Raw genomic sequence first — 25,772 nt, forward strand, 5'->3', positions numbered from 1 at the left:
TACAGGCGCTGTGCCCTACACCCCCAGGCTCCGCTGGTGCGCTCGCGCGCACTGCTCTCTCCCTCTCCCTCCCCCCTCCCCCCCCCCCCACCCCCCGCCTCCCGCTAGTGCTCGCTCGCTCGCGCGCTCGCTCTCTCTCTTTTTTTTTTTTTTTTTTTTTGCATTTGCACGGGATTGTGGGAGGAAGCGGAGCGCAGCCAGACACCCCGCCGCCCGCCCCCCTTCCCCTCCCCCCCCTCCCCCCTGCCGCCTTGTGCAAAGATGGCTGCACCGTGAGCGCAGAGGAGGAGGAGGTGGCGGCGGCGGCGGCGAAAGAGCGAGCACCTAGCGCCCGCACCCACTCCGGGGCCGTCCGGGACGCCCCCTCCGGAGCGCGCGTCCCCCTTCTCTCTTGCAAGCGCCGGGGCAAAGGCGGAGACAGCGGGGTCCCTCCTCCCCCCTTTCCCTCCTCCAGGGGGAACCCCCCCTTCTTGGCTCAGCGGCTGCACCCCTCCTTTGCCCGCCCCTCCGTCCCTGCCCCCTCCCTCCCCCGCCCGGGGCCTTCCCGGGCCTTCGGTGGCTGCAAAGGAAAAAAAAAAAGAGAAAGGGAGGAAAAAAAGCAGCGGAGGGAGCGGCGGCGGAGGAGAGCGCGCGCGCTCCCCCTCCTTTCCCCCTCCCTCCCCCTCCCCCCCAATTTCCACCGCGGCCAATTCATGGACAGGAACTACCCCAGCGCCGGCTTCGGGGACCCGCTCGGCGCCGGGGCGGGATGGAGTTACGAGAGGTCAGCGAAAGCTAGGTAAGGAGCTGAGGGGGATCTAGAGAAATGGGCCAAGAGTGGGGGATTCCTGTCTGGCCTGGGCCTGGGGCCCGCTCGGCATCGCGTGCATCGCCAACTCCCCCTCCGGTTTTTGCAAGGGAGCGGCCTTCTTTGGGTTTGTAACAACGCCGCCGCCCCAGTTTGCAAATTGCAAACTCCGCCAAAGCCAGCTCCGGCTTGCAAAAGAGAAACGAAGCAGGCAAGGCGCAAAAACAAATTCGAATCGGGAAGGCCTTGGGAAGATGGGAAGGGTTGGCGAAGCAAGGCCTGGACTTGCCCCTCATCTTTGGATTCCCGGCTTGCTGACCCCTCCCCCCGCCGGGCGCCCCTGGCTCTGCAACTGCAAAGGTGGGAGGAAAGAAGAATCGCAGCCCTGGGGGGCGCGCACCCCCTCCCAGGTCCTATTGTTCCGGGGCTGCTGGAGGCTGGGCTACTCAGGCCCTCCCCCCTCCAAGAAATTCCCCGCGCAGAGTGGGCCAGGGGCCCCGCCCCTTCTTAAACTAGGATTCTGTGTGTTGGGGGGGTCCTGAGATTAGGGACACGCCCCCTTCTCCCCACCTTTCTCAAAGCTGTGAATCCTGGTTGATGGCGCGCTGTTTTGCCCTCTGGTCCAAGGCCACGGATTTGGCCCTGTCTGGGATAGAGTCCTATCTTTTCCCTGTTTGTGTTTGTGTGTGTGAGCGTGGGCCCTGTACACGCGTGGCTAGCCGCGTGTTCACCGGTGAACCTGACTCTTACAGTTTAATCTGTGTCCTCACTCTTCACCTGCCCTCCACCCTCCTCCCCCTCAACACTTGCCTTTCCCCAGCGTGGACAAATTTTTAGAGTGGGACTTCACACTCGGGATCTTTCCTTCCCCACGGGTGAATTGAACTCCTGTTTGTACACGCATCTGGTTTTGCTTAGGCCGGTGCGCTTGAACCCTGCAGTCCCTGGGGACACAACGACTTCGTGTCAGTACTTGTACCTTACCTGGGGCTTTCCCTGGGTCCTGTGCCCTCCCCACCTTCTCCCCTTGCCATTTGGGACACAAGCCACCTCCTGCCCCGGGCCTGGCTGGGTTCCTTTCCTAATTCAGCGTCTGTGCCGTTTCAGCGAGTCTTGGGTTGTCCGTGTGTGCCTGCAGTGTTGGACCTTTGGTTCTGTGTTGGCGGGGGAGGACTCCAAGGGAGGACCACACCTTTCACGTTGACTACTGTAGATGCTTCCTCTGACTTCCTCCGTCCCCAGGGTGTCCCCGCATGCTCGTGTTTGCAAACGTGGGACTCTTAAGTGCTCTAGAATAGCATTTTTTGCCCCTCCCCCATGGGATAACCGGGTTCCCTAGTGTTATCCCAGGGTTCTTTGGAGTAACACCTCCAGCCAGTTGGGAAGTTCCTCCTAGCCCCCTTCTCGGGATAGCTTGAGAGGATATTCTGACGTCTTCCACTTGCTCTCAGCTTGGTCTACGGCAGCTCCCGGACTTCCCACCCAGAAACCGACATCTTGCATCGCCAGGCCTACGCGGCCCCCCACCCACTACAAAGCTATGCCACCAACCACCACCCGGCAGGTATGGGCTCCCATCCTGGAGGGCTGGGGCCGGGCTGCCCTTTAAGACAATCTGATTGGTTGCTGAAAGTTCCGCCCCTGCTAATTGGCCTTGCTCTGGGTCTGGACCTCTTTTTGCCACTTCTCCTCTGATTGGTTGCCTCCGAGGCTTTATTTCACGCCGGATTCGTCAGGCCCTTCATGGCTCCGCCCCTTTGCCACCTATTGGCTGCTACCCATCAGGGGCCCCCAAATCCCACCTTCTCTTCCAGGCTTTTCCTCTCTCTCCAGCCCACCCCTCGTCCTTTCTTTCCCTGTGGGATTCTCCTGGCTGCTTGACTCCTTATCCTCCCTATTGGCTCTAGTTATTTGGCCCTCCCCCCCACCCCCCCCTCCCCCCACCCCATCTCCGTTGGCTTAGAGTAACCTCATCCTCCACCTTGTCCTTGCTGCCAAACCTTTGATTTTTAAAGCAGTGCTGTCTGCCCAGGCTCTCCGTGTTGCCCCCTTCCGTTTTCTGCCTCTTGCCTTTTTTCTTTTTCCTCCTCTTTTGACTTTTCGCTGGTAGTTCCCACCCGGAGCCGTCCGTAGCCTCATTCCCTCACTCCCCCCATTCCTTCCTTTATTTTAATAAGTGCGATAGCGTCTCCTGGAGTTACTTGGATTGTCTCTGAAGGTCTGAGCCTCCTGCCTCAGCCTCCGGAAAGCCGAGTTGAAATTCACTGCCCCCCACCCCCCACCCCCACCCCCGTTTGCTCTTCGGCTCCTCCGACCCGTCCCCTTTCGAACTGTACCTGGTCTAGCGCGTCCTACATCAGTCTCGCCCCGGCCACCCCCTACCTGGCTGACTCGCCCACTTACCCATCGGCAGGCCTCTCTGGACTTTTCGACACTGGCCTCCACCACGCGGGCTCAGCAGGGCCCGACGCCTCCGTCATGAACCTCATCTCGGCCCTGGAGTCGCGGGGCCCCCAGCCTGGTCCTTCCGCCTCCTCTCTCCTTTCCCAGTTCCGAAGCCCTTCCTGGCAGACGGGTAAGTGCTCTTCCCAGCGGGCTGGATCCGGGCTGTCCCAGGTCCCGCTCTGACGGACTGTCTTCTCCTTCCTTCATCCCTAGCCATGCACACACCGGGCCCCACGGAACTCTTCATCTCTGGTGCCCTCCCGGGTTCCAGCACCTTCCCGTCTTCCTCTGCCCTGTCTGCCTACCAGCACCCAGCTTCTTTCGGCAGCCGCCCCTTCCCAGTGCCGTCCTCCCTCAGCCTGCAGGATCCACCCTTCAGTCCTCCTGCTAATGGGCTCTTGTCTCCCCATGATGTGCTCCACCTGAAGCCCTCCCAGGCACCCGCAGTGCCCTCTTCATTGGGTTTTGAGCGCCTGGCAGGGGGTGGTGTCTTGGGTCCTGCTGGCCTTGGTCCTGCTCAGACTCCCCCTTACCGTCCTGGTCCCCCAGATCCACCCCCACCTCCCCGCCACCTCCCGACTCAGTTCAACCTGCTGGCTTCTTCTTCTGCGGCCACGGCCGCCGAGCCATCCTCCCCTCAGCTCTACAATTTCTCGGGTGCTGCCCCGGGTCCACCGCCGGAGCGGGCCCTGCCCCGACAGGACACGGTCATCAAACACTACCAGCGGCCCGCCAGTGCCCAGCCCCCGCCTCCCCCACCCCCAGCCCATTCCCTGCAGCACTACCTGAGCTGCGGAGGCAGCTATCCCTCAATGGGCCACCGGGCCAGCTTGGCTTGCAGCCCTCTGGGAGGTGGGGAACCTTCTCCAGGTGCTGGAGAACCTAGCAAGGGTGGGCCCAGTGGAGCCGCAGCTGGAGCAGCTGGCCGGGCTACAGGCCCGGAGACTGCTGGGGGGGGTGCGGCTGGGGGTGGGGGTGGGTACCGCCCTATCATCCAGTCCCCTGGTTACAAGACGAGTAAGGGAGGTTACGGACCAGCTACAGGGGGTGCCACCAGGCCACCACCTCCTCGATCCACGGCCACACCCAAGTGTCAGAGCCTGGGTGGACCAGCAGCCGCATATGCTACTGGGAAAGCTTCTGGGGCTGGCGGGGCTGGGAGCCAGGCATATTCTCCTGGCCAGCCCCAAGGGCTTCTGGGACCCCAGGCCTATGGACAAGGATTTGGAGGTGGGCAAGCACAGGACTTAAGCAAAGGCCCTAGCTATTCTGGGGGTCCCCCGCAGCCCCCTAGTGGCCCCCCCGCCTCCTGGCCTGGCTACCTGTCAGAGTTACTCTCCAGACCAGCTTCAGGGTCAGCTCTATGGGGTACAGAGTGAGCCTTACCCAGGGCCCGCTGCCCATTCACAGGGACTCCCCACAGCCAGCCCTTCCCTCAGCTACAGTACGGGTCACTCCCCTGCTCTCTCAGGCCACGGGGGTGGGTGGGGACCCAGTTCTCTGGGAGGTGGTGGTGAGGCTAGCCCATCTCATATTATCCGACCCCTCCAGTCCCCGCCTGCTGCTGGCCGTCCTCCTGGTGTTGGCTCTCCAGGAGCCCCTGGCAAATATTTAAGTTCGGTCTTAGCTTCTGCTCCATTCCTGGCGCCCCCTGGAGCTAGCGGCTACGCAGCTGGAACGGGTGGCTACAAAGGGAAAGGGGACGGCTCCGAGCTGCTTGGTGGCCCTGGTGGTGCCACCTCCGAGCGCACGGAAGATGAAGAGTTTCTCATTCAGCACCTGCTTCAGGCCCCTAGCCCACCTCGGACCTCGGGGGCAGATGGCTTGGTGGGCGAGGACGGGCCTGCTGACGCCTCGAAGGGACTTGGGGGCAGCGGTGGAGCCGGAGGCGCACCAAGCACCCCGTATGAATTAGCCAAGGAAGATCCCCAGAGGTACCACCTGCAAAGTGTCATCCGGACTAGTGCCAGCCTGGACGAGGGCGCCACGGCCGCGCTGGAGCTGGGCCTGGGGAGGATGAAGGACAAGAAGAAGGGGCCAGAACGGGGTGGCGAGACTCCCGAGGGACTGGCCACCTCGGTTGTACACTATGGAGCCGGTGCCAAGGAGCTGGGAGCCTTCTTGCAGAAGAGCCCACCTCCCCCACCACCCACGGCCCAGGCAACCCAGCCAGCGCCCCATGGCCTCCTCCTGGAGGCTGGAGGTCCCGACCTTCCAATGGTGCTGCCTCCACCTCCGCCCCAGCTTCTCCCTTCTGTGCTCAGTCATGCCCCCAGCCCCTCCCCCAGTGCCCCCAAAGTCGGCGTCCACCTCCTGGAGCCAGCCACCCGGGATGGGGCTCCCCAGCCGCCGCCCCCCACCCCCACCACCTATGCCTCTTCAGCTTGAAGCCCACCTGCGCGGCCACGGCCTGGAGCCCACAGCCCCAAGTCCTCGCTTACGACCCGAGGAGAGCCTGGAGCCTCCCGGAGCCATGCAAGAGCTGCTGGGGGCTCTGGAACCGTTGCCCCCAGGGCCTGGGGATACCGGCGTGGGACCACCTAACTCAGAGGGCAAGGATCCTGCAGGCGCCTACAGAAGTCCCAGCCCTCAAGGGACCAAGGCACCGCGGTTCGTGCCCCTCACGTCCATCTGCTTCCCTGACTCATTGCTTCAGGACGAGGAGCGGAGCTTTTTCCCCACCATGGAGGAGATGTTTGGTGGAGGGGCAGCTGACGACTACGGCAAGCCTGGACAGGCCGAAGATGACGGAGACCCCAAGACTGGTGCTGGTCCACCCCCTGGTCCCACTGCTTACGATCCCTACGGACCCTACTGTGGAGGCCGGGCATCTGGAACTGGACCAGAGACTCCAGGCCTGGGTCTGGATCCCAACAAACCTCCTGAGCTTCCCTCCACAGTCAATGCAGAGCCTCTGGGCCTGATCCAGAGCGGGCCACACCAGTCAGCACCGCCACCGCCGCCTCCACCACCACCACCGCCGCCACCACCGCCTGTCTCTGAGCCCAAGGGTGGCCTCACCTCGCCCATCTTCTGTTCAACCAAGCCAAAGAAGCTGCTGAAGACATCCTCATTTCACCTGCTGCGGCGCCGGGATCCCCCCTTCCAGACGCCCAAGAAGCTGTACGCCCAGGAGTACGAGTTCGAGGCCGATGAGGACAAGGCCGACGTGCCCGCAGATATCCGCCTGAACCCACGGCGCCTGCCTGATCTGGTGTCCAGTTGTCGCTCCCGACCAGCCCTCTCACCGCTGGGAGACATAGACTTTTGCCCGCCCAACCCTGGTCCTGATGGCCCTCGTCGCCGTGGCCGCAAGCCTACCAAGGCAAAGCGCGATGGCCCTCCCCGGCCCAGGGGGCGGCCCAGGATCCGTCCGCTGGAGGGCCCCCCCATGGCAGGGCCAGCTTCGGGCTCCATAACCGCGGACGGGGCCAAGAAACCTCGGGGCCGGGGCAGGGGCAGAGGCAGGAAGGCGGAGGAAATGGGTGGCACCCCGGTTGGAGCCCCTGAAACCGCTGAAGGTGAGGGGGAGCTGGGTGTGGGAGGGACGGTCTGAGATTGAAAGTGTCGGATGCCCCGGGCATCAGAGTTGTCTTGTTAAAAAGCACCAGAGAGTCTCCTAGCATTCTGGTGTTTCCCTGAGATGAAATGTTGTAATGTGGTGCTTATGGGAAGACAGGGTGTCAGGGCTCCAGTTCTAAAGTCTTGTGCATGGAAGGATGGGCTGGCAGTCAGAACTCGTGCGCATGAATACTGGGGAAAGTCTGGGTCTGGGAGGGACCGTTAGCTTGGCCTCCTGTCTCTTAAGTACGGTCAGTTGTGTTGAAGTCTGAGACTCCACAGACCCGTTGCCGGAATTTGGAGGTGGGATGTGGAACTCCGGGGTGGATCCTGGGATCTGAGGGAGGAGGCCTGGAGTGTGGGCCCCTGGACCATGACGTTTTTGCTATCCCCATGTCTAGATCAAGCTGTCTGTACCCAAGGCCGGTGAGGGTCTGGGAGCACCTTCCAATGATGTCATCTCGGGTGTAGACCACAACAGCCTGGATTCCAACCTGACCCGGGAGAAAATTGAGGCCAAGATCAAGGAGGTAGAGGAGAAGCAACCGGAGATGAAGTCTGGCTTCATGGCTTCTTTCCTTGACTTCCTCAAGTCAGGCAAGCGGCACCCACCACTCTACCAAGCTGGCCTGACGCCACCGCTAAGCCCCCCCAAGAGCGTGCCAGCCTCCGTGCCCACCCGAGGCCTGCAGCCCCCCCCACCCACCGTACCCACTGTGCCGCACCCAGCACCTTCTGGTCCCTTTGGCCTGGGAGGCGCCCTGGAGGCCGCGGAGAGTGAGGGGCTGGGGCTTGGCTGCCCTTCACCCTGCAAGCGGCTGGATGAGGAACTGAAGCGCAACCTCGAGACGCTGCCCTCCTTCTCCTCGGACGAAGAAGACTCTGTGGCCAAGAACCGAGATCTGCAGGAGAGCATTTCCTCAGCCATCTCAGCCCTGGACGATCCACCCCTCACAGGCCCGAAGGACACGTCCACGCCGGAGGAGCCGCCTTTAGACACTGGTCCTGCGGCCTCCGGTCCTCCCCCTCTCCCAAGCCTGCCCAGCAGCAACAGCAATGGCACGCCTGGTGAGTTCTCAGAAGGTGGTCTGGGGACGGGGTGAGGCTTGTTAGAGTCAGCAGATGAGGGTGTGTAGGCTACACTAGGTCAAGGTTTTTTTCTGTTGTGTAGAAAAGCACACTTGACGGAGGCAATTTTTTGGTTGACAGAAAAGAAAAACTTTTATACATATATATATATACATATATATGTGTATATATATATATACACATGCATACATACATATTCTCTGTGTAGCCCTGGCAGTCCTGAAACTCACTTTGTAGACCAGGCTGGCCTTGAACTCGCAGATCCGCCTGCTTCCTGAGTGCTGGGTTTAAAATGTGTACCGCCACTGCCAGAGGCTTATCTTTGAATGAGCTCAGAGGTTCAGCACGGGGGCCTGGTGCTGGTCCCTTGAGGACACTGGGGAGAGAATGGGGTATAAGTGATGGGGGCCAGGTGAAGGGGTAACAGGGAAGTTTAAGGAACTGTTACTGATCGTGAGCCTTAGAAGTGCTCTGGGGAGTAAGCAGTGAGCTTGGGGAGGACTCAGTGGTAGAGCCCTGCCTAGAATTCCCCAGTGAGGGGCTGGGGGCGTGGCTCCGCCATAGAGTTCCTGTATAGAATTCACCAGCAAAGGGACTCCTGGTGTTTTCTTAATGAGTAGGAAACCTGATTTCTATTACTGGTAAAAGTAATTAGGGGGACTGGAGCCCGGTGCTCTTGTAGAGGACCCAGGTTCGGTTCTCAGCACCCACATCCAGCTGCCTATAATTCCTGTTCCAGGGGATCTGGTACCCTCTTCTGCCTCTGTAGGCCCCTGTACAGACATTGTATACAAACACGCACAGGTCAGTAGGGAAATGTCTGTGGCATTAGAAAGTCAAATAGCTGATAGAGGAGACAAGGAAGGGACTTGTAAGGCGGTGACTATCGAAGAGCAGGTGCGGGCTTGGGAGTCACGGAAGAGGGCTTCAGAGCTAGGAGGCTTCGGGATATGGAGTTAGGAGTAGTTGGACAAGAGCTGCAAGGGCTTATTAGGGCAATGAGGTGGGTCTTAAGAGTTCCTTGTAGTTGTTGGAGCTACGGTGGTGGTCCCACAGAAGGACCTAGAAATAGGACCTCTGTAGGAGAGTCACAACTGTCTTTGCTGTCTACCCTTAGTAGACACATAGTTTTTGGCTATGCTGGGGCTAAGTCGCCATTAGGGACACAGGATTTGTAAGGTTACTGGAGCCGGGCATAGTGACACCTGACTGTCATTCTAACTAGCTCTTAGACTGAAGCAGGAAAATCTGGTTGAAGGCCAGCCTGGGCTACATGGTGAATGAATGACAATAGACCTGATGACTCTATCTTCCCCCCACCCTCCTCTCTCTCTCTCTCACAGAGCCCCCGCTGCTGGAGGAGAAGCCCCCACCCACTCCACCTCCTGCCCCAACACCTCAGCCAGCCCCACCTCCACCCCCACCCCCACCCCCGCCCCCACCCCCAGTTCCAGCCTTGCCCTCACCTACCCCACTGGTGACTCCTGTGACTAGCTCACCTCCTCCACCGCAGCCACCACCTCCACCAGCACTGCCCTCACCACCTCCACCGCCCCCGGCCCCGGCCCCGGCCCCACCAGCACCCACAACTGTCCCACCAGTCGCCCCTCCAGAGGAGCCTGCTGCCCCATCTCCAGAGGACCCTGAACCTCCAGATGCTCGGCCTTTGCACCTGGCCAAGAAGCAGGAGACAGCAGCAGTGTGTGGGGAGACGGATGAGGAGGCAGGGGAGAGTGGTGGAGAGGGCATCTTCCGGGAGCGTGATGAGTTTGTCATTCGTGCGGAGGACATACCCTCCCTCAAGGTGAGCCTCAGCATTGTCCCCAGATGGAGCCACTGACTGAGCAGCTGATGAGTGACAGGCTAGTCTGAGTTGGGGTGCAGGCAGAGGAGTCACCAGGTGGGCTGGCTGGCTGCTTTGGGGTTCACAGTCTCACTTGGCTGATAGAAGAGATGGGCCAGAACACTTGGTTTCTTCCATCCTGCCTCCTCTTCCACGATGTCCCCCAAGCCTTCATGGAGTTGATACAAATGTATTAGTTAGGGCTGAGAATCCTTCAGCACAGGATACCAGGTATTAGTCTGCATTAAGTTCTGCACACGGCAGAGAGGCTTCTCTGGCCACGGCTGAGAGCAGCCCCAAACTGGGTATTCCTGCATCTGTAGAAGGCTGTGCGATTGTGTGTGTCTATTAGCAAGGCCATAGAGCTTGCAAGCCAGGGCTCTTGACCCGATTTATAGGGCCAGACATTAGATCGAGCAACACATGCGGTCAGAGCAGTTAGTTGCCCCCATAACCCCCATGCCGCTAATGCACCGGTGGGTGCATCTTGCCTGGCAGGGCGATTGTAGCATTGAGGCTTCACAGTCACTTGGTCATTCCATTTCCCCTGGACTTAGACTCGGGGGTTCCAACCAGAGGTTCTATTCTTTCCCATTTGCATATGTGCCATCAACCCAGTGCAGTTGTGTGTAACTTGAAGGTGCTGTAACAGGTATTTGCTTAAGGACACTTACTATGTGGCAGACTGAGGTCTGTTGTTTTTGTTGTTTTGCTTTGGTTTCTCTCTGTGGTTCAGGCTGTCCTGGAACTGACTCTGTAAATGAGACTCGGGCTGGCCTCAGATCGGAACTCAGAGAGCTGCCTGTCTTTGCCTTCCAAGTGTTGGGATTAAAGGTGTGCACCACCATGCCTGGCTGGGTTTTAAATTCTTGATGTAAGGGGACTGGAGAGATGGCTCAGCGGTTAAAAGCATTGACTGCTCTTCTGAATTCAGGTCCTGAGTTCAAATCTCAGCAACCAAATGGTGGCTCACAACCATCTGTAATGAGATCCAATGCTTTCTTCCGGGGTGTCTGAAGACGGCTACAGTGTACTTACATATAATAAATAAGTAAATTAAAAAAAAAATTCTTGATGTAGATCTGGCCCTGCTAGTGTCAGACTGGTGGTCTCCCGGGGTTGTTACAGGAGGATCCTAAGTTCAAGACCTTCCTATGCTACAGAGTAGATTAAAAGCCAGCCTGGGCAATATAGTGAAGGAGTAAATAATAACAATAAGTAATAATAGTAATAATAATACACAACTGGGAATATAGCTCGGCGGACGTGCACGGCCCGTGGATAGAGGCCCACTGTCCTGCAGGCGGGGGTCACTTTGTTCTCCCCGGTCTGCGTCTCACTGGGTAGGTGAGGGTGGGCTCAAACGTGCCTCAGTCCTGCCTCAGCCTCACGGCCGTGGTACCCTAGATGTGCGCCACCATGCTGGGAAACAGCCCGGCTTGGTTTTTTGTTTTTCGTTGAGAAGACACGGACTCTCTGCAGAGCTCTGGCTGTCCTGGAACTCATTAAGTAGCCCAGGCTGGCCTCGAATGCACAGAGATCTGCCTGCCTCTGCCTTCTGAGTTTTGGGACTAAAGGTGTGCACCACCATGTCTGTCTGGCTTCTGGTTTTGTAAATAAATATTTCTCAGCATCATATCACCTGTGGGTATTTTTCACTCCAGTGGGAGAACAAAAATATGAATAACAAGTCGTGTAAACCAAGTTCCTGCTTCCCTTGTCCCCAGAAGCTTGGGTGGCCTTTAGGATGTTTGGTTCCTAGGCTTATCTGGCTGAGTCAGGACTAAGAGGAACCTGAAGGGTATGGTCCCGCGATGAAACGCTTGCATAGAATACCCCAGCGAGAGGTTGGACAAAAATTTTGATTCTGTCCATGGTAGGGCATGTCAGAGGCTCCCGTGACGCAGAGCTGGGACTCTGGCTGCCACCTCTGTCACCGGCCCTGGGAGGCTGTTAGGCATGTCAGTGGTGGGATTGACTGGGGCCTCTGTACACATTGTATGTGTTGAGTCTTGGCTGTTTCTCGCTGCAGTCCAAGCATGGACTTTAGATTGAATTCACGACAAGTACAGAAACTATTATTTCTTCTTTTGAGAGGTGGGCCTAATAGTTGTTTTTGTCTTGTTGGGTTTGTTTTTTATTTTTGTTTTTGTTTGTTTTGTTTTTAGTACTGGGAGTTTAAGGACTAAACAGGCAAGGGCCCACTGAGTCCCCGAGGCTGGAGCGAGCCACACTGTGTGTGTAACCTGGGCAGATTATAAGCTCTCCACACTTCTCTTGCCTTTTTTTCTAAACCAGGTGAACAGGGTTCAAAGCAGTGGCTTCTGTAGCCCTGTCTTACGGGTCAGAAAGGCCAGTGGGCCTCTGGAAGGGGCCCATTCCTGACCTGCGCTGGGACAGGAGCCAGAGCCATCCATCTGATACTACTGGCCAGCTGGTGTGGGACAGGGAAGGGGCCAGGCGAGGACTCAGATGCTTAAAATACTTCTCAAGTGTGAGCCACAATGGTGGGGACACAGATCCCTGAGGGCACACATCCCATTGGAGCAGGGACTCAGAGGTGAGCAGGTGGGTGTGTCCTGCACTGCTGTTGACTGAGGAGCTGGGCTGCCATCTTGTCATTCCCCAGCCTCAGCTTTCTGAGCCTCAGCTGATGACAGGAGCTCCTCCCTCCCGGGTGTGCGCTCATGTGACCCGGCCTATCCTCGTCAGTGACTGTGGCTCCCACACAGGAGTGCTGGGAATGTTGAACCTGTTGCCGTGGTCTTGGGATGATTTTTGCTCCAAGGCTTGGCAAACACTCGGTGAAATACAGAGGTTGTGTGTCAGGTTTGCGGGGATTCTCTCCCTGGCATTCCCCCACCCCCACCCTTGTTTAGTCATCTGGGGGCTTTTTGTTTTGAGGCTGAAGCAGGAAGGTCCTTGACCTTGGAGGAGTCAAGGGAGTCCTGACAAACCTGACAGGGAGTCAAGACCCCCATGACTCCCTGCGCTTGGTGAGTGGAGCCAGTGCCTGAGGTTAGCCTCGGCTACATAACAGAGTTGAGGTCAGCCTCGGGTACATAACAGAGTTAAGGTCAGCCTCGGCTACATAACGGAGTTGAGGTCAGCCTCGGCTACATAACGGAGTTGAGGTCAGCTTCGGCTACATAACGGAGTTGAGGTCAGCTTCGGCTACATAACGGAGTTGAGGTCAGCTCGGGTACATGAGATTTCAAATGAAGCAAAGCTAGGGGTATCTCTTCGCAGGTATGGGGACCTTACTGAGCTCCGTCCCACAAACTCTCTGTTATCTACTTAGAATCCCGTGCTCAGGAGGTAGAGACCTGTGGATCCCTTGGAGGCGTGTTGGCCAGTCAGTCTAGCTTGTTGGTGAGTTCTGGGCCTGCAGCAGACAGAGCTCAGGAGGTGAAGGTACCTGACATTGATCCCTAGCTCTCGCTCGGCAAGGTGGAAGGAAAAAGCATTGGCTCAAGCTGTCGTCCAGCCTCCATAGTTGTAACCTGGTGTCTGTGTGTGTACGCATACAAATGACTTTATATTGTTGATTTCTTAATAGTTAGGGCCAGGAGATGGTTCATGAGGTAAAGGCACCTGTGATGCCTTCAGAATCTGATGGCTTGAGTTTCATTTCTGGAACCTCCCCTGGGGAGTCCTAGGCAGGGTCTCTACCCTTGAGTCACACCCTAGCCCTTCACTGTGGGGCTCTAGGCAGAGGCTATACTGCTGAGGTACATCTTCAGTCTATGAAAAGACAGTTTAAACTTCCTTATTTCGGCAAGTATGAAAAAATAAAAACAGGTGAAATTGGATTCTTTTTTTTTGTTTGTTTGTTTGTTTGTTTTTTTGTTTTTTGAGACAGGGTTTCTTTGTGTAGTCCTGGCTGTCCTAGAATTCACTCTGTAGACCAGGCTGGCCTCGAACTCAGAAATCCACCTGCCTCCCAAGTGCTGGGATTACAGGCATGCGCCACCACGCCAGGCTTTTTTAAAAATTTTTTTTTGGTTTTTCGAGACAGGGGTTTCTCTATACAGCCCTGGCTGTCCTGGAACTCACTCTGTAGACCAGGCTGGCCTCGAACTCAGAAATCCGCCTGCCTCTGCCTCCCAAGTGCTAGGATTAAAGGTGTGTGCCACCACCGCCGGGCTTACGTCAAACATCTCCAGGACGTTTATATTCCATTGTGCTGGTGATGTTTCCTTGCGCTAAATGAAGGGTTAGTAAAATTGTCTACATTCGTGGTTTTGGTCTGCGTCTTCAAACTCCCTCGTATATCTTACTTACCTGAGACGCTGGCTGAATGGGTTGGGTTCAAGTGTTGAAGAGCTCTATGGAGCTGGAGCCTCCTCTGCACTGGTGGCACGCACATCCCAGCACTGGGGGGTCCAGCCTGGTCTACAGGATGAATTCCCGGACCGCGAGGGTTCCACAGAGAAACCCTTGTCTTGAAAAAACCAAAAAGAAAGTGAAAAACTGAGCGAAAAGAAAAGGTGTGTGGCTAACCAGCTTACATTTGGATGGTCGCTGGCTGTCAAGTCTCATTGTCTGTTAAAGGAAAATGATGCTCGGACCCAGCTTTTGAGGAGGTTGTGACAGTCCTCTGAGAGAAATGGCCTTTGCGAGGCCCTGGGTGTGGAGTATGTCGGGTTTGATGGGGGGTGGTGATGGGGGTGGTGGTGGTTAGTGTAAGCTTCCGGCCTTCCGAGCAGTGTTGGCCACCGCTGTCTGGGACTGCCTTCCTGTCGCTGGTGCCTGTTTTATTTTGTTTCGTCGTAATGGTTTTGCTCTGTTGCTCTGAGTGGCCTTGAACTCTAGCACACAAGAAATTTTCTTGCCTTTCAAGGCATGGTGGCTCGTCCTAGACTCGCTGTCCTTAGGCGTCTGAGGCAGGATTGCCACAAGGTGGAGGCCGACTGGGCTACGTAGAGAGTTCCAGGTCACTGGACCCAGCTAACCTTTCTTCTTAAATACCGCGCCTGGGCGTGTGTGTCTCACCTGCTGCCGTTCCTCTTGCTAGCAGCGGCACGTGCTTAGCATCATACACAGGTCACATTCTTAGGAAATAGTCAGAGGTGCACTTGGCCTAAGGTACCGAGATGGAGAGGACAGATTCAGACGCCCTGCAGTCAGTGCTCACCGGCTCAGGATGGAGGCTGTGAGGTGGACCACTTCCTAGTCAGTCACTGGGTGTGGTTGTTGTGTGATGGACAAGAAGAGAGCCTGGAAGTACAAGCCTTAAAGAATGGGGAGAACAGATGGTTGTGATTTCCGTAGGAGCTGCAGAGATGACTTAGTGATTAAGAGTGCTTACGCTCTGGGCTGGAGAGATGGCTCAGCGGTTAAAAGCATTGACTGCTCTTTCGAAGGTCCTGAGTTCAAATTCCAGCAACCACAACCGTCAGTAAAAGAGCTCTTGGAGACTACCTGAGTTCAGTTGGCTTCTTCACAAGCACTGCTAACTACTGTACACCAGGCAGTCTCGCGCCCTCTCATGGCTGCCGTGGGTACTGCGCACTCTGTGCACACATTCCCATTCACAGACACATAACAAATGCCAATAATGGAGAATAGGAAGGGGGTTCGGGGGCACAACCAAGGAGAGAGGAGCGGGTGGGGAGAGCTTGGAGCCTGGTGAGGAGCCCCAGAGGGACTTCCTGGAAGTCTCTGAAGAACTGGAACAGTGAGTTTTGTGTTCACATCCATTGATTGGGTAAGAAAGCCTGTGGGGGCGTGTACCCATAGGCACAGAAAGTCTGTGCAGGCTGCAAACTTGGAGAGGTCTGATGCCTTGTAGGGCAAGGTTAGGGGAGGACACAAACGCTTTGTTTCCTTGCCAGGCTGAAACGCTGTGTTTGGACTCCAGAGAATATTTTGGAGTTGAGCAGGTCAGATGTGGTCCGAAATCCACTTATTCTGGGGGGCACGTGTGACCTAGCCAGTGATGTCATAGAGAAAGAGGGACGAGGGCCTTGTCAGCTCAGAAGACAGGACTGTCGTTCGGGATGCCGCATTCTCTCTCTCTCTCTCTCTCTCTCTCTCTCTCTCTCTGCTTCCTATTGAGCAAGTTGTCAGAACTCCTTTACATGCACATAACTGATTAAAGAGTCATAACAAAAAGGAGGCTGCGGATTTCACCATGCTGAGTGCATAGTTTGGCTTGCAGTCACCCATATTGTCCTGGTACTAAGAGCAGACATTACCAATAGATCTTGCTACTTCTGAGCACAGTTTAAAAGGCAGATATGACTAGTCGATTACCGTTATCATTTGAATTCTTTTTGATCACTTGATCTGTAATCTTTGAATGTAATAACCACATACTCATCTCTGCATTCCTCTGTCACCCATGGCTGTATTTTCTTTACCCAGCACCTATTTTGGGGGAGGTTTTTTTTGTTTTTTGTTTTTGCTTTTTGAGACAAGGTTTCTCTGTGTAGCTGTTGGTGTCCCTGAACTTCCAGGCTGGCTTCAAACTCCCAGTGATCCTCCTGCCTCTGTCTCCCGGCTACTGGGATTAAAAGTGTGAGCCGTTATGCCTGGCTTCAGGAAGCATTTTTGGTCTCAGTCTGTCACCCAGGCTGGCCCAGACCTCTCAATCACAGCTTCTTCCTCAGATTCCCAAAATGCTGCAATTGCAGGCATGCAGTACCACACCTGGCCTCCCGGGCACCAAGTGTTCCATTCCTGTGTTTATCTCCTCCGTGGTCCTCTTCTGTGTGCAGGTCAGGTGTCCATGTGACCCTGTGCATTGGAGTGCTCATGGTAAAACACTGGGACGGAGGACATCAGAGAATGGGTCAGGAGGGTCAGCCTAGGCCGGGCAGTGGTGGTGGACGCCTTTAATCCCAGCCCTTGGGAGGCAGAAATGGGCAGATCCCTGTGAGTTTGAGGTCTCTCTCTGTCTCTGCCGCCTCTCTGGTAGAGTTCCAGGCAAATTCGAGCCACGCCCCTAAGTCCCTACTGCGGGAGTCAAGGTAGGCACTGAACTCTTTGCAAGAGAGTGCCTTCCTGTTTCTGAGGCTGGCTTTGATCTCTCAGCCCTGCCTTCGCCTCCTGAGACGGCAGAGCTAATGCGCTCTCTCTGCCTTCCTGGGTTGTGTGTCTTGCTGCCCGTGCCCTGAATACCTTGTAACAAGCCTTGCACTTGTCCCCTTCTCCTTAGACCGCTGTACTTAGCTCCAGTAGCCTATAGCTTGTGACTTATAGACACACTCTATGCCTTCTTCACAGCTTTGGAGACTGGAAGTCAGTGGTCAGCCTACCAGCAGTCTGGTTTATGGTCACGCCTTCTTCCTGGTTGCTAGGTGCTACCTCCAGGCTGCATCCTTAACATAAGGGGCTGGGTCGATTGTCTTTTGTTTCTCTAAAGATTTGTTTTATTTTGCTTTTATTTATGTATATGTCTTTGTAAGTGTGCAGGCCCTTGGAGGCCAGCTAGAGTTACAGACGTTTAGGACCTGTCTTAACATGCGTGCTGGGAATTGAACTTGGAAGAACAATAAGCTCTCTTAACCGACAAGTCTTCTCTTCAGCTCCAACTTTTGCCTCTTACCTAGTCCACCCCAAATTTTCTATATATATCATCAGAAGATCAATAGATGAGTCATGTCTGCCTTTTAGCTCTGTGTTCAGATGTGTCAAGATCTGGGATCTATTAGTAATGTCTGCTGTGAGCACTAGCTCTGGTATTGAGGCCTGTGTGCTAGATGCTTAACCTGGTGCTGTTTACTTACACGTGCTTAATTTTTTTTTAATGGCTCTTGGATGAGTCACGTGAGTGCAAAGAATGCTTCTAACAGTCTGCTGAACAGGAGGCACAGAGAGGGCCTTGGTAAAATTCACATACAGAAGTGAGGCAGGGATGCTGGGGTAGGAGCAGACTGTGGCTGTGAGTCTTTGCCGCTATGAGCCTGGGTCTGGTAAATATTCATGTGTCACTAATGGTGGATGGGTGTTCAGAGCTTGTCCTACGTAAATATCAAAGTTGAAACTCGGGCTTAGGCAAAAGAAACCTGCTGAAGAATTAGCAAGAGGCTGGGCCTGATGGTGCAGCCCGCCATCTTCAATGCAGACGCTGGGCTGATGCAGGAGGATGTCAGCTTAGTGAGACACTCTGTCTTAGCTGGCTGGGGGTATGGCTCAATAGAAGGTTGTGCCTTGCTTTCATCAGTGAAGGATTGGGTCAGCAGTGCCTCAGCACACAAAACACTCCGGGTTTGGCCTCAGCACTGGAAAAAAGGAGCACTTTAGCCAGATACTAGGGAGGCATGGGTAGAATCGCGCTTCATCCTGTGCTGAGGGATTCATGAGACCAGTACCGGGCAGTGCTTGCTTGGTATGAGTAGATGGGTCTTCAGTTGTTGCTTATTGTTTCTGTGATAACCTTACAATGTTGTCTAGGCCAGCTTACACTTGTGACAATCCTCCTGCGGCAGCTTGAGTGCTGGCATTAGAGGTGTGAGCGAGCGACAAAGTCTCCAGCGGGGCAGGGGTGAGGGTAACCTTGTAGGTCTCCTTGGTCTCTTCCTCCTCAGCTGGCCCTGCAGACTGGCCGCGAGCCCCCGCCCATCTGGCGTGTTCAGAAGGCCCTCCTGCAGAAGTTCACTCCAGAGATCAAGGATGGCCAGAGGCAGTTTTGTGCCACCAGTAACGTAAGCCAATGGTGGGATGTGGACGTTGGGGGTGAGTGCTCAGTCCTGGGGTCCCTCTCCGCATGGCCCGGGTCATGGCCTCCATCTCCGGAGGTTGGTAGGGAATGCATGCCCGTCCTCACAGCCTTTGCTCTCTCCGCAGTATTTGGGTTATTTTGGGGATGCGAAAAACCGGTACCAGCGCCTCTACGTGAAGTTCTTGGAGAATGTCAACAAGAAGGACTATGTGAGGGTGTGCGCCCGGAAACCCTGGCACCGGCCCCCACTGCCAGTCAGGTACTGACGGTGGGGGGATACCTGAGGAGGAAGGCGTGATGCTGCCTCACTATGGGAGATGGAGGGAGATGGAGCCAGGAGACACAGCTGGGAGTGAAGGAGAGCCGTGGCAGGGGGTGCAGTCCCAGAGAGGGCACCAGGGAGGGAGACATACAGACAGGTGGGGGACCCAGGGCAAGGAAGGAACGAGGCTTAGAGAGGTTGAGCGAGTAAGACCTCCCACCCAGAGGAAGGAAAGCATGAAGAGTTTGGGATAGACCCCAGAGTGTGGGGTGGGGGTCTTCAGCCTGCTGACACAGGATGACAGTCTCTTATGTCCTTTTGCAGACGGTCTGGGCAGACCAAGGGTGCTACCCCTGTTGGGGGTAACCCTGCACCTCCATCTAAGGTCCCAGCCCCACCTCCCAAGCCTGAGACCCCTGAGAAGATGACATCGGAGAAGCCTCCAGAGCCAACACCTGAGCCTGCTGTCCCCGAGCCCCCTGCCCCCGAGAAGCCATCCCCGCCCCGACCTGTAGAGAAGGAGAAAGAGAAGGAGAAGGAAAGGGTAACCCGGCCTTTGCGGAGTGAACGAGCCGCCAGTGGGCGGCAAATGCGAACTGACCGGAGCCTGGCCACAGGACAGTCCACCGCCTCCCGGCTGACCAAAGCCAGGCCCTCGAAGGTCAAGGCCGAGCCACCTCCAAAGAAGAGGAAGAAGTGGCTGAAGGAGGCGGTGGGTAACGCCTCCGCAGGTGACGGCCCCGGGGGCAGCTCATCAGACTCCGAGTCCTCCCCTGGCGCACCCAGTGAGGACGGTAGGTTCCAGCAGCTGCAGCAAAGGGGGGGTCACATAGGGAGGGAAAACTTAAGGGGACAGGATGATGTCAGCCCGAGGGCTGCTGGTAGTGTCCCCTACTAAATGGAGACAGAGGGGACTGACTCCCCAGGAATGGCAGAAGCTTTCGTAGACAGTCACTTTCCTGTATAATGAGGCTATGTCTGCTGGGGCCTTGGTACACTGCTCCATTTTCAACGCAGCCACAAGAGGTAGATGCTCTGACTCCATCTGGAGGTCAGGCCTGCGGGCAGAGGCCGGTCATAGCAGCTGAGGACTTGGGAACGTTTAGAACCTGTCTGAGCCGCTGCCCGCTCAAGTCAAGATTCTTAATGAGATCCTGTCTCAAAAGAGAAAGTCAAGACAGCCATGTTGAAGCTGGCGGTGGTGGCACATGCTGTTAATCCTGGCATTAGAGAGGCAGAGGCAGGCGCATCTCTATGTTCAAGGCCAGCCTGGTCTACAGAGTGAGTTCCAGAGCTATGTATAGTCAAGGGAAATAGCCCAAAGAAACAAACAAAAAATTTCTAAAATAAAATAAAGCTAAGATGTAACTCAGAGCCGGGTGGTGGCGGCGCACGGCTGTAATCCCAGCACTTGGGAGGCAGAGGCAGGCGGATTTCTGAGTTCGAGGACAGCCTGGTTTACAGAGTGAGTTCCAGGACAGCCAGGGCTACACAGAGAAACCCTGTCTCCAAAAAACCAAAAAAGAGAAAAAAAAAAAAAAGATGTAACTCAGTATTTGAACCTCCTGTACTACAGAATAAATGAGAAGTTACAGATGATGGAAAAGGCGTCAGGGGGGAGCACAACCTTCATGTTCATGGATGGGTGGTTTTGGTTTATAACAGGTTGATTCTTAGGCCTGGGACAGATGTCAGACCAGGCTCTATCCTGGGCCCAGACTCTGTGGTACTGCATCTGACTGCCTGGGTGACCCTGAGAAAGGCACCACCTTTCCTTTCCTGACCTTCCTGTAGAATTGGCCTCATCACAGGTAGCTCCCGAGGGAAAGGCGTGTCTAGAGTCGACACCACAAGCTACCTGTCAGCCGGATGTTCTGCTATGTCCCTGGCACTCAATATGATGACCGACCCCCATATGGGGCAGGAGGATTGCCATGTGTTTAGAGGGCTAGCCTGTCTACACAGGCTGGTTGTCTTCAGAACAATAGCAAAAGACTCCCCTTCTCCTAGGTTTGGCCTGCGCTTGCTTTCTTACAATGTTTGGCTATAAATGGCTAATATGTCATCTCTACTTGTAATGACTGCAGGAAAAGCACATTTATTTTGTGTGTTGGTCTTTTGCCTGTATGTCTGTGCACCATGTGTGTACCTGGTGCGGTGGAGGAGAAGGTGCTGGTTCTCCCAGATCTAGTGCGATGGTTGTGAGTGGGTGCTGGGTCCTCCTGAGCTGTCAGTGCTTCTAACCACTGAGCCATCTCCACCCCAGTGCAATTTCTTAACTTAGTCTGTATTCAGCTATGAAAGTAGCTAGCCCCCCTCCCTCCCTCTTTCTCTTTCTTCCTCTCTCTCTCTCCTTTTTTTTTTTTGTTGAGATGGTCTTATGTAGCCCAGACTGACTTGTGGGTAATTCCTGAACTTCTTCTGTCCCACCACCCCCACCTCTGCCATCACAAGCACACATCAGTACTTGGTTTTTTTGGTATTGGGGTTGGAAGCCAACACCAACCATGGCTGTTTTGACTTTGTTGGGGAAGGGCTTTGTGGTGTGTGCTAGATCAACACTCTACCAGCTAAGCTAATCCTCAGTCCTGACCTCTGACCTCTGTTTTAGTAGTCGTGTTTAAATTGTGTCTCACTGTGTCACTCTGGCTGGCCTTGAACTCACAGAGGTCTAACTGCCTCTGCCTCCCGAGCGCTGGAGTTAAAGGTGTGTGCCACACTCTGAGCTGCTCTCCGTCTTGATTCAGTGCTTTGGTAACTAACTCTGTTTCTGTGGGTTTTCATGGGGCCACCCTAAATTAGGCCCACAACACGTACTTGTTCTTGTCACTCTGCTCTTGGGCTCTTGAGTCTATCTTTCCCGCCTGGACAATCTACACCACTTTGTCCTCTGAGCTCAGTCATCGAGGCGTCCTTCACAGGGGGCTCAGCTGCGCCCTCCTAGCTAGGGTCTGCACCAGGATTCCTTGGCAATGCAAGTAGTGTCTGCTGCACGGTAACTTCGGAGTGACTCTGTCCCATCTCTCTGCAGAGCGGGCAGTTCCGGGACGGCTGCTGAAGACGCGGGCCATGAGGGAGATGTACAGGAGCTATGTGGAGATGCTAGTGAGCACAGCCCTGGACCCAGACATGATCCAGGCCCTGGAGGACACGCATGGTGAGCTGGGCCTCAGAGGCGGGAGATGGAGGGACGGGTGGGTGCTGCCGTCCTGAGGCTGAGGAACGGACCTGGGAGGAGAGTTAGGATCCAGGGAGAGGGAGGCGCTTGTAGATTGGTCTAGGGCTGAGCGCCGGGTACTTAGTCCTTTGAGAGGAAATTTGAGTCCTGCGAAGGAACTCTCATCCTGGACTCAGTGGTCTCGGGGACTTGGGGACCCCAGACAGACCCTATTGGTGGGAGCTGCTGACACCCCTGCTCTTGCAGACGAACTCTATCTTCCACCCATGCGGAAAATTGATGGCCTCCTCAATGAGCACAAGAAAAAGGTCCTGAAGCGGCTGTCCCTGAGCCCGGCTCTGCAGGTGCCTGGGGGCCTGAGTGGGGACTGCATGGGGCCCAGAGGAGGTGTGGGGACCGGGCTGTGGCTTGTCAGCAGCTTGAGGTCACTTGAGGATGTTCCCTAGAACAAGGATTGTTGCACTGTCATTGCTGTCCCAGGGCTGGTCTAGAGGTGATGGGGGCTCACCTGGAGGCCCCTGGCTTCCCAGCAGCCCTAGAGGGAAGGTTAATAGAGCAGGCCTGGGCCTGAGGCTTTTGTGTGGCTACCCTATGACGTGTGTCCTGTCCCTACAAGACAGAACTGTCAAGTCTCAGGGTTCATTCTCAGTTCCCTCTGGAATGGCACGTTGTGCCGCATGGTGCATCCCTGGGCCATCCTGAGAATCTTGAAGGACAGTGCTGACATGGTGCTGGGGATGCTCGTCCTACTCTCCTGGGACTGGGACTGGGACTCACTTGGTAGCATGCTTGAGGCCCTGGGTTCCATGCCCAGCACTGGCTTATCCAGACATGGTGGATGCCTGATACTCTTCAGGCAGTAAACGTGTGAGAGGCTAGTCCTGTTAGGAGTATTTAGGTTGTCATTGAGAATTCTGGGATAGACTATCAGGTTGTCTTGGAGACACCTGGCAAGATTTTGGTCAGTATGATTTGGAAAAAAAAAAAGTATAAAATGTGTCAGGTTCTAGGGATTCTGGTTAATATGTTGTTTTGTTTTTTAGTTGTTTGCTTTGGTTTGGTCTGGTTGAGTCGGGGGTCTTACTAGGCGGCCTTGGCTATATTGGAGCTTTCCCTGTAGAGTAGGCTGCACATTCCGCCATCCCAGTTCTGTGGGAGGTTGAGGCAGGAGACTCAAAACTCAGAGCCAACTTAATGAGGCCACAATACAAGATTAAAAAGTGGCTGCATGGTAGCATGTGCCTGCAGTCCCAGTACTCGGAAGGTAAAGGCATGTGAATGACCCTGGGTTTAAGGTTAGCTGGAGCCAAATCGTGAGATTCTGTCTTTTTATGGAAAAGAGGAGAGAGAAAACTCAGGGATTGGGACTAGGCTGCCTCCCTCCTTCTGGGTCACATGTTCAGCATCTGGTATAGGTGAGGCTGGCACCATGAATCAGAGTGCAGAAGGGTGTGTGTGTGTGTGTGTGTGTGTGTGTGTGTGAGATACAAGGAGTTGGGGGAAGGTGCAGGTCCGGGGAGGTGGCCGCTGACCCTTTGGCTTCCCGCAGGACGCCCTGCACACGTTCCCACAGCTGCAGGTGGAGCAGACTGGAGAAGGCTCCCCCGAGGAGGGGGCTGTGCGGCTCCGGCCTGCAGGGGAGCCCTACAACCGAAAGACCCTCAGCAAGCTCAAGAGAAGTGTTGTGCGGGCCCAGGTAGGACTCTTGACCTGGGAAGGGTGACCGTGGAAGGAGGGGTGACCCCGAGAGGAGCATGTGAGCATGTGCTTCTCCATCCACAGGAGTTCAAGGTGGAGCTGGAGAAGTCTGGGTACTACACCCTCTACCACTCGCTGCACCACTACAAATACCACACGTTTCTGCGCTGCCGAGACCAGGTGAGCGCCAGCCCAGCCCCTCGGTCCTCCCCTGTCCTCAGTCCCAGGGCCCTGGTCCCTTCCCTTCCCCAGCCGTTTCTTTCCACACAGCTTCACCCTCCTTCCCCACAGACCCTGGCCATCGAGGGTGGCGCCGAGGACCTGGGGCAAGAGGAGGTGGTCCAGCAGTGCATGCGGAACCAGCCGTGGCTAGAACAGCTGTTCGACTCCTTCAGCGACCTGTTGGCCCAGGCCCAGGCCCAGAGCCGCTGCGGGTGACCACACCCTGCCTGGTGAGGAGGACACCTCCTCCACGGACTGAGAACCGGACAGAACTGTCCTCCGGAGCTGACTCCTGGGCCCCCTTGCCGCCAGGAGGGAAGGGGTCGTCCTCAGCCAGGGTGTGTCCACGCAGCCCCCCTCTACTCCCTTTCACGCCCTCCCCCATTCCTGTACAGAGAAATTATTTATATATATGTATAAATGTCTATTTAGTAACACTTACCCTGTCCCCCGGCCCAGGCCCCCCCACACGGCCATTGCCCCTGCCCCTCCACCGTGTACATAATGTATAGGAAAATTCTATGTATGGTTGAAGGAGGCAGGGTGGCTTGAGAGAACTGGGGGACCCCTTCTCCCCTCCCAAGCTTCCCCCTCCAGGCCAACATCCTTGCTAAAGGCTGCTCCCCAAGGGCGTGTGGTGTTGGGTGGGAGGGGCTGAACATCTTGTTAATTATTTTTAATCTTATTTATTGTACATACCCGGGTGGGGGAGGGGTGGAGAGGGAGGGGGAGAAGACTCCCCTCACTCGCCCTGCGCCTCCCGTTCCTTTTCTACAGCGATCTGTCTCCCCCACCCTCGGCCCACGCCCCTTTGTCTTCTCAACGTGGTTCTATTTTTTAACGCCTCCTCCCTCTGTCCAGTCCCTGCTCCCACCCGCCCTCTTCCCACCTCCCCTGACCCCCCTGCTCTTTCTCGGGCACTGTACAACTCACCTTGTATACACTGTGTACACACGACCAGCCAAACGAAACCCAACAGCAACACTTTACCAGCAGGCTGGAGTGCTCTGTCCGCGGCGGTGGGTGGGTAGGCCCGGGCAGCGGGAGCTAGGGATCGCGAAGAAATGCAGATAAAGCCCACTTAGGGGTGTGTGTGTGTGTGTGTGTGTGTGTGTGTGTGTATATAGCCAGCCTAGGGTCAGTGTTATGTGTGATCCTGAAATTTAATGACCTCAAACAAGCGTGAGTTCTGTTATGGTTTGTCAATATCAAGGGTCAAGGTGGACAGGGATCTATCCTGAGGAACCACCGTAGATGCCCTCTTCCAGCTGCCCAGGGGGATTGTGGCTGCAGGATTCCTGTGAAAGGTTTTTGTACAGCTATGGGCTGGTGGCCTCAATTCATGGTGTGGCATTTCCGTGAGCTCATTGAGTGGTGTTGGACAAGGAGGAAACCATCTATAACAACCACAGGTGCCCTCGTCACAGACTGTAGAAAGCCTTGGGGCCTGGGGAGGTAACTCAGTGGTTAGAGCACTGGGCTGCTCCGGCAGAGGACGCCATTTCTCTTCCCACATTGGATGGCTCACACGGAAGTCAGTTGAACTCTCCTTATTCGTCTCATGTAGCTTAAGCTTATGAAGTAACTGACTGACAAACTTCTAACCCCCCGACCCCTAATTCCTGAGTAGATGTGTACTGCCCCACCTGGTTAAATCCCACCTTTAAAGAATGCATGAAGACTGTACTGTGACTTGCAGGTTGGTTCATGGAGAGCAGGTGTCAGGAGCCCGGGGAGCAGTCACTGTCACAGAGGCGAGGGTCTCCTACGTGGCCAGACATGGCCAGGAAGGACTCTGTGTTCTGAGGGGCACCGGTAGTCTGCATTACCCACCTCCTCCAAGAGAAGCAGCTCGAACAGGCTACTTGACCCAAACTCCTAGGTTGCTGGTCTAGGTTTGATTTGCCAGGGGCTGGGCTAGGCAAGGGGCTGCTTGTTCAAAGCCAGTGTTTGATGCAGGGTCAGGTGACAGCCTGAATTCTGCACGGGGGTGGGGGTGGGGTGGGGATGGGATGGGTG

General features: G+C 55.6%; 1 protein-coding gene across 1 annotated transcript; it reads left to right on the plus strand.

Annotated features, from left to right (window-relative positions):
* The first annotated feature begins 246 nt into the window (after positions 1-246).
* Positions 247-24,742, plus strand: Prr12 (proline rich 12). Its single transcript, XM_052163609.1, is given in 17 exon segments — positions 247-778; positions 2,239-2,351; positions 3,201-3,362; positions 3,446-4,530; positions 4,532-5,584; positions 5,586-6,725; positions 6,727-6,753; positions 7,195-7,861; positions 9,226-9,686; positions 18,260-18,376; positions 18,519-18,652; positions 18,980-19,449; positions 21,687-21,812; positions 22,080-22,177; positions 23,383-23,529; positions 23,616-23,711; positions 23,823-24,742. Coding segments are annotated over 17 exon segments (6,129 nt in total). The 5' UTR covers positions 247-692; the 3' UTR covers positions 23,970-24,742.
* The last annotated feature ends 1,030 nt before the right edge of the window (positions 24,743-25,772 follow it).

Source organism: Apodemus sylvaticus, chromosome 1 (genome assembly GCF_947179515.1).
Source record: "Apodemus sylvaticus chromosome 1, mApoSyl1.1, whole genome shotgun sequence".
NCBI classification, from domain to species: Eukaryota; Metazoa; Chordata; class Mammalia; order Rodentia; family Muridae; genus Apodemus; species Apodemus sylvaticus.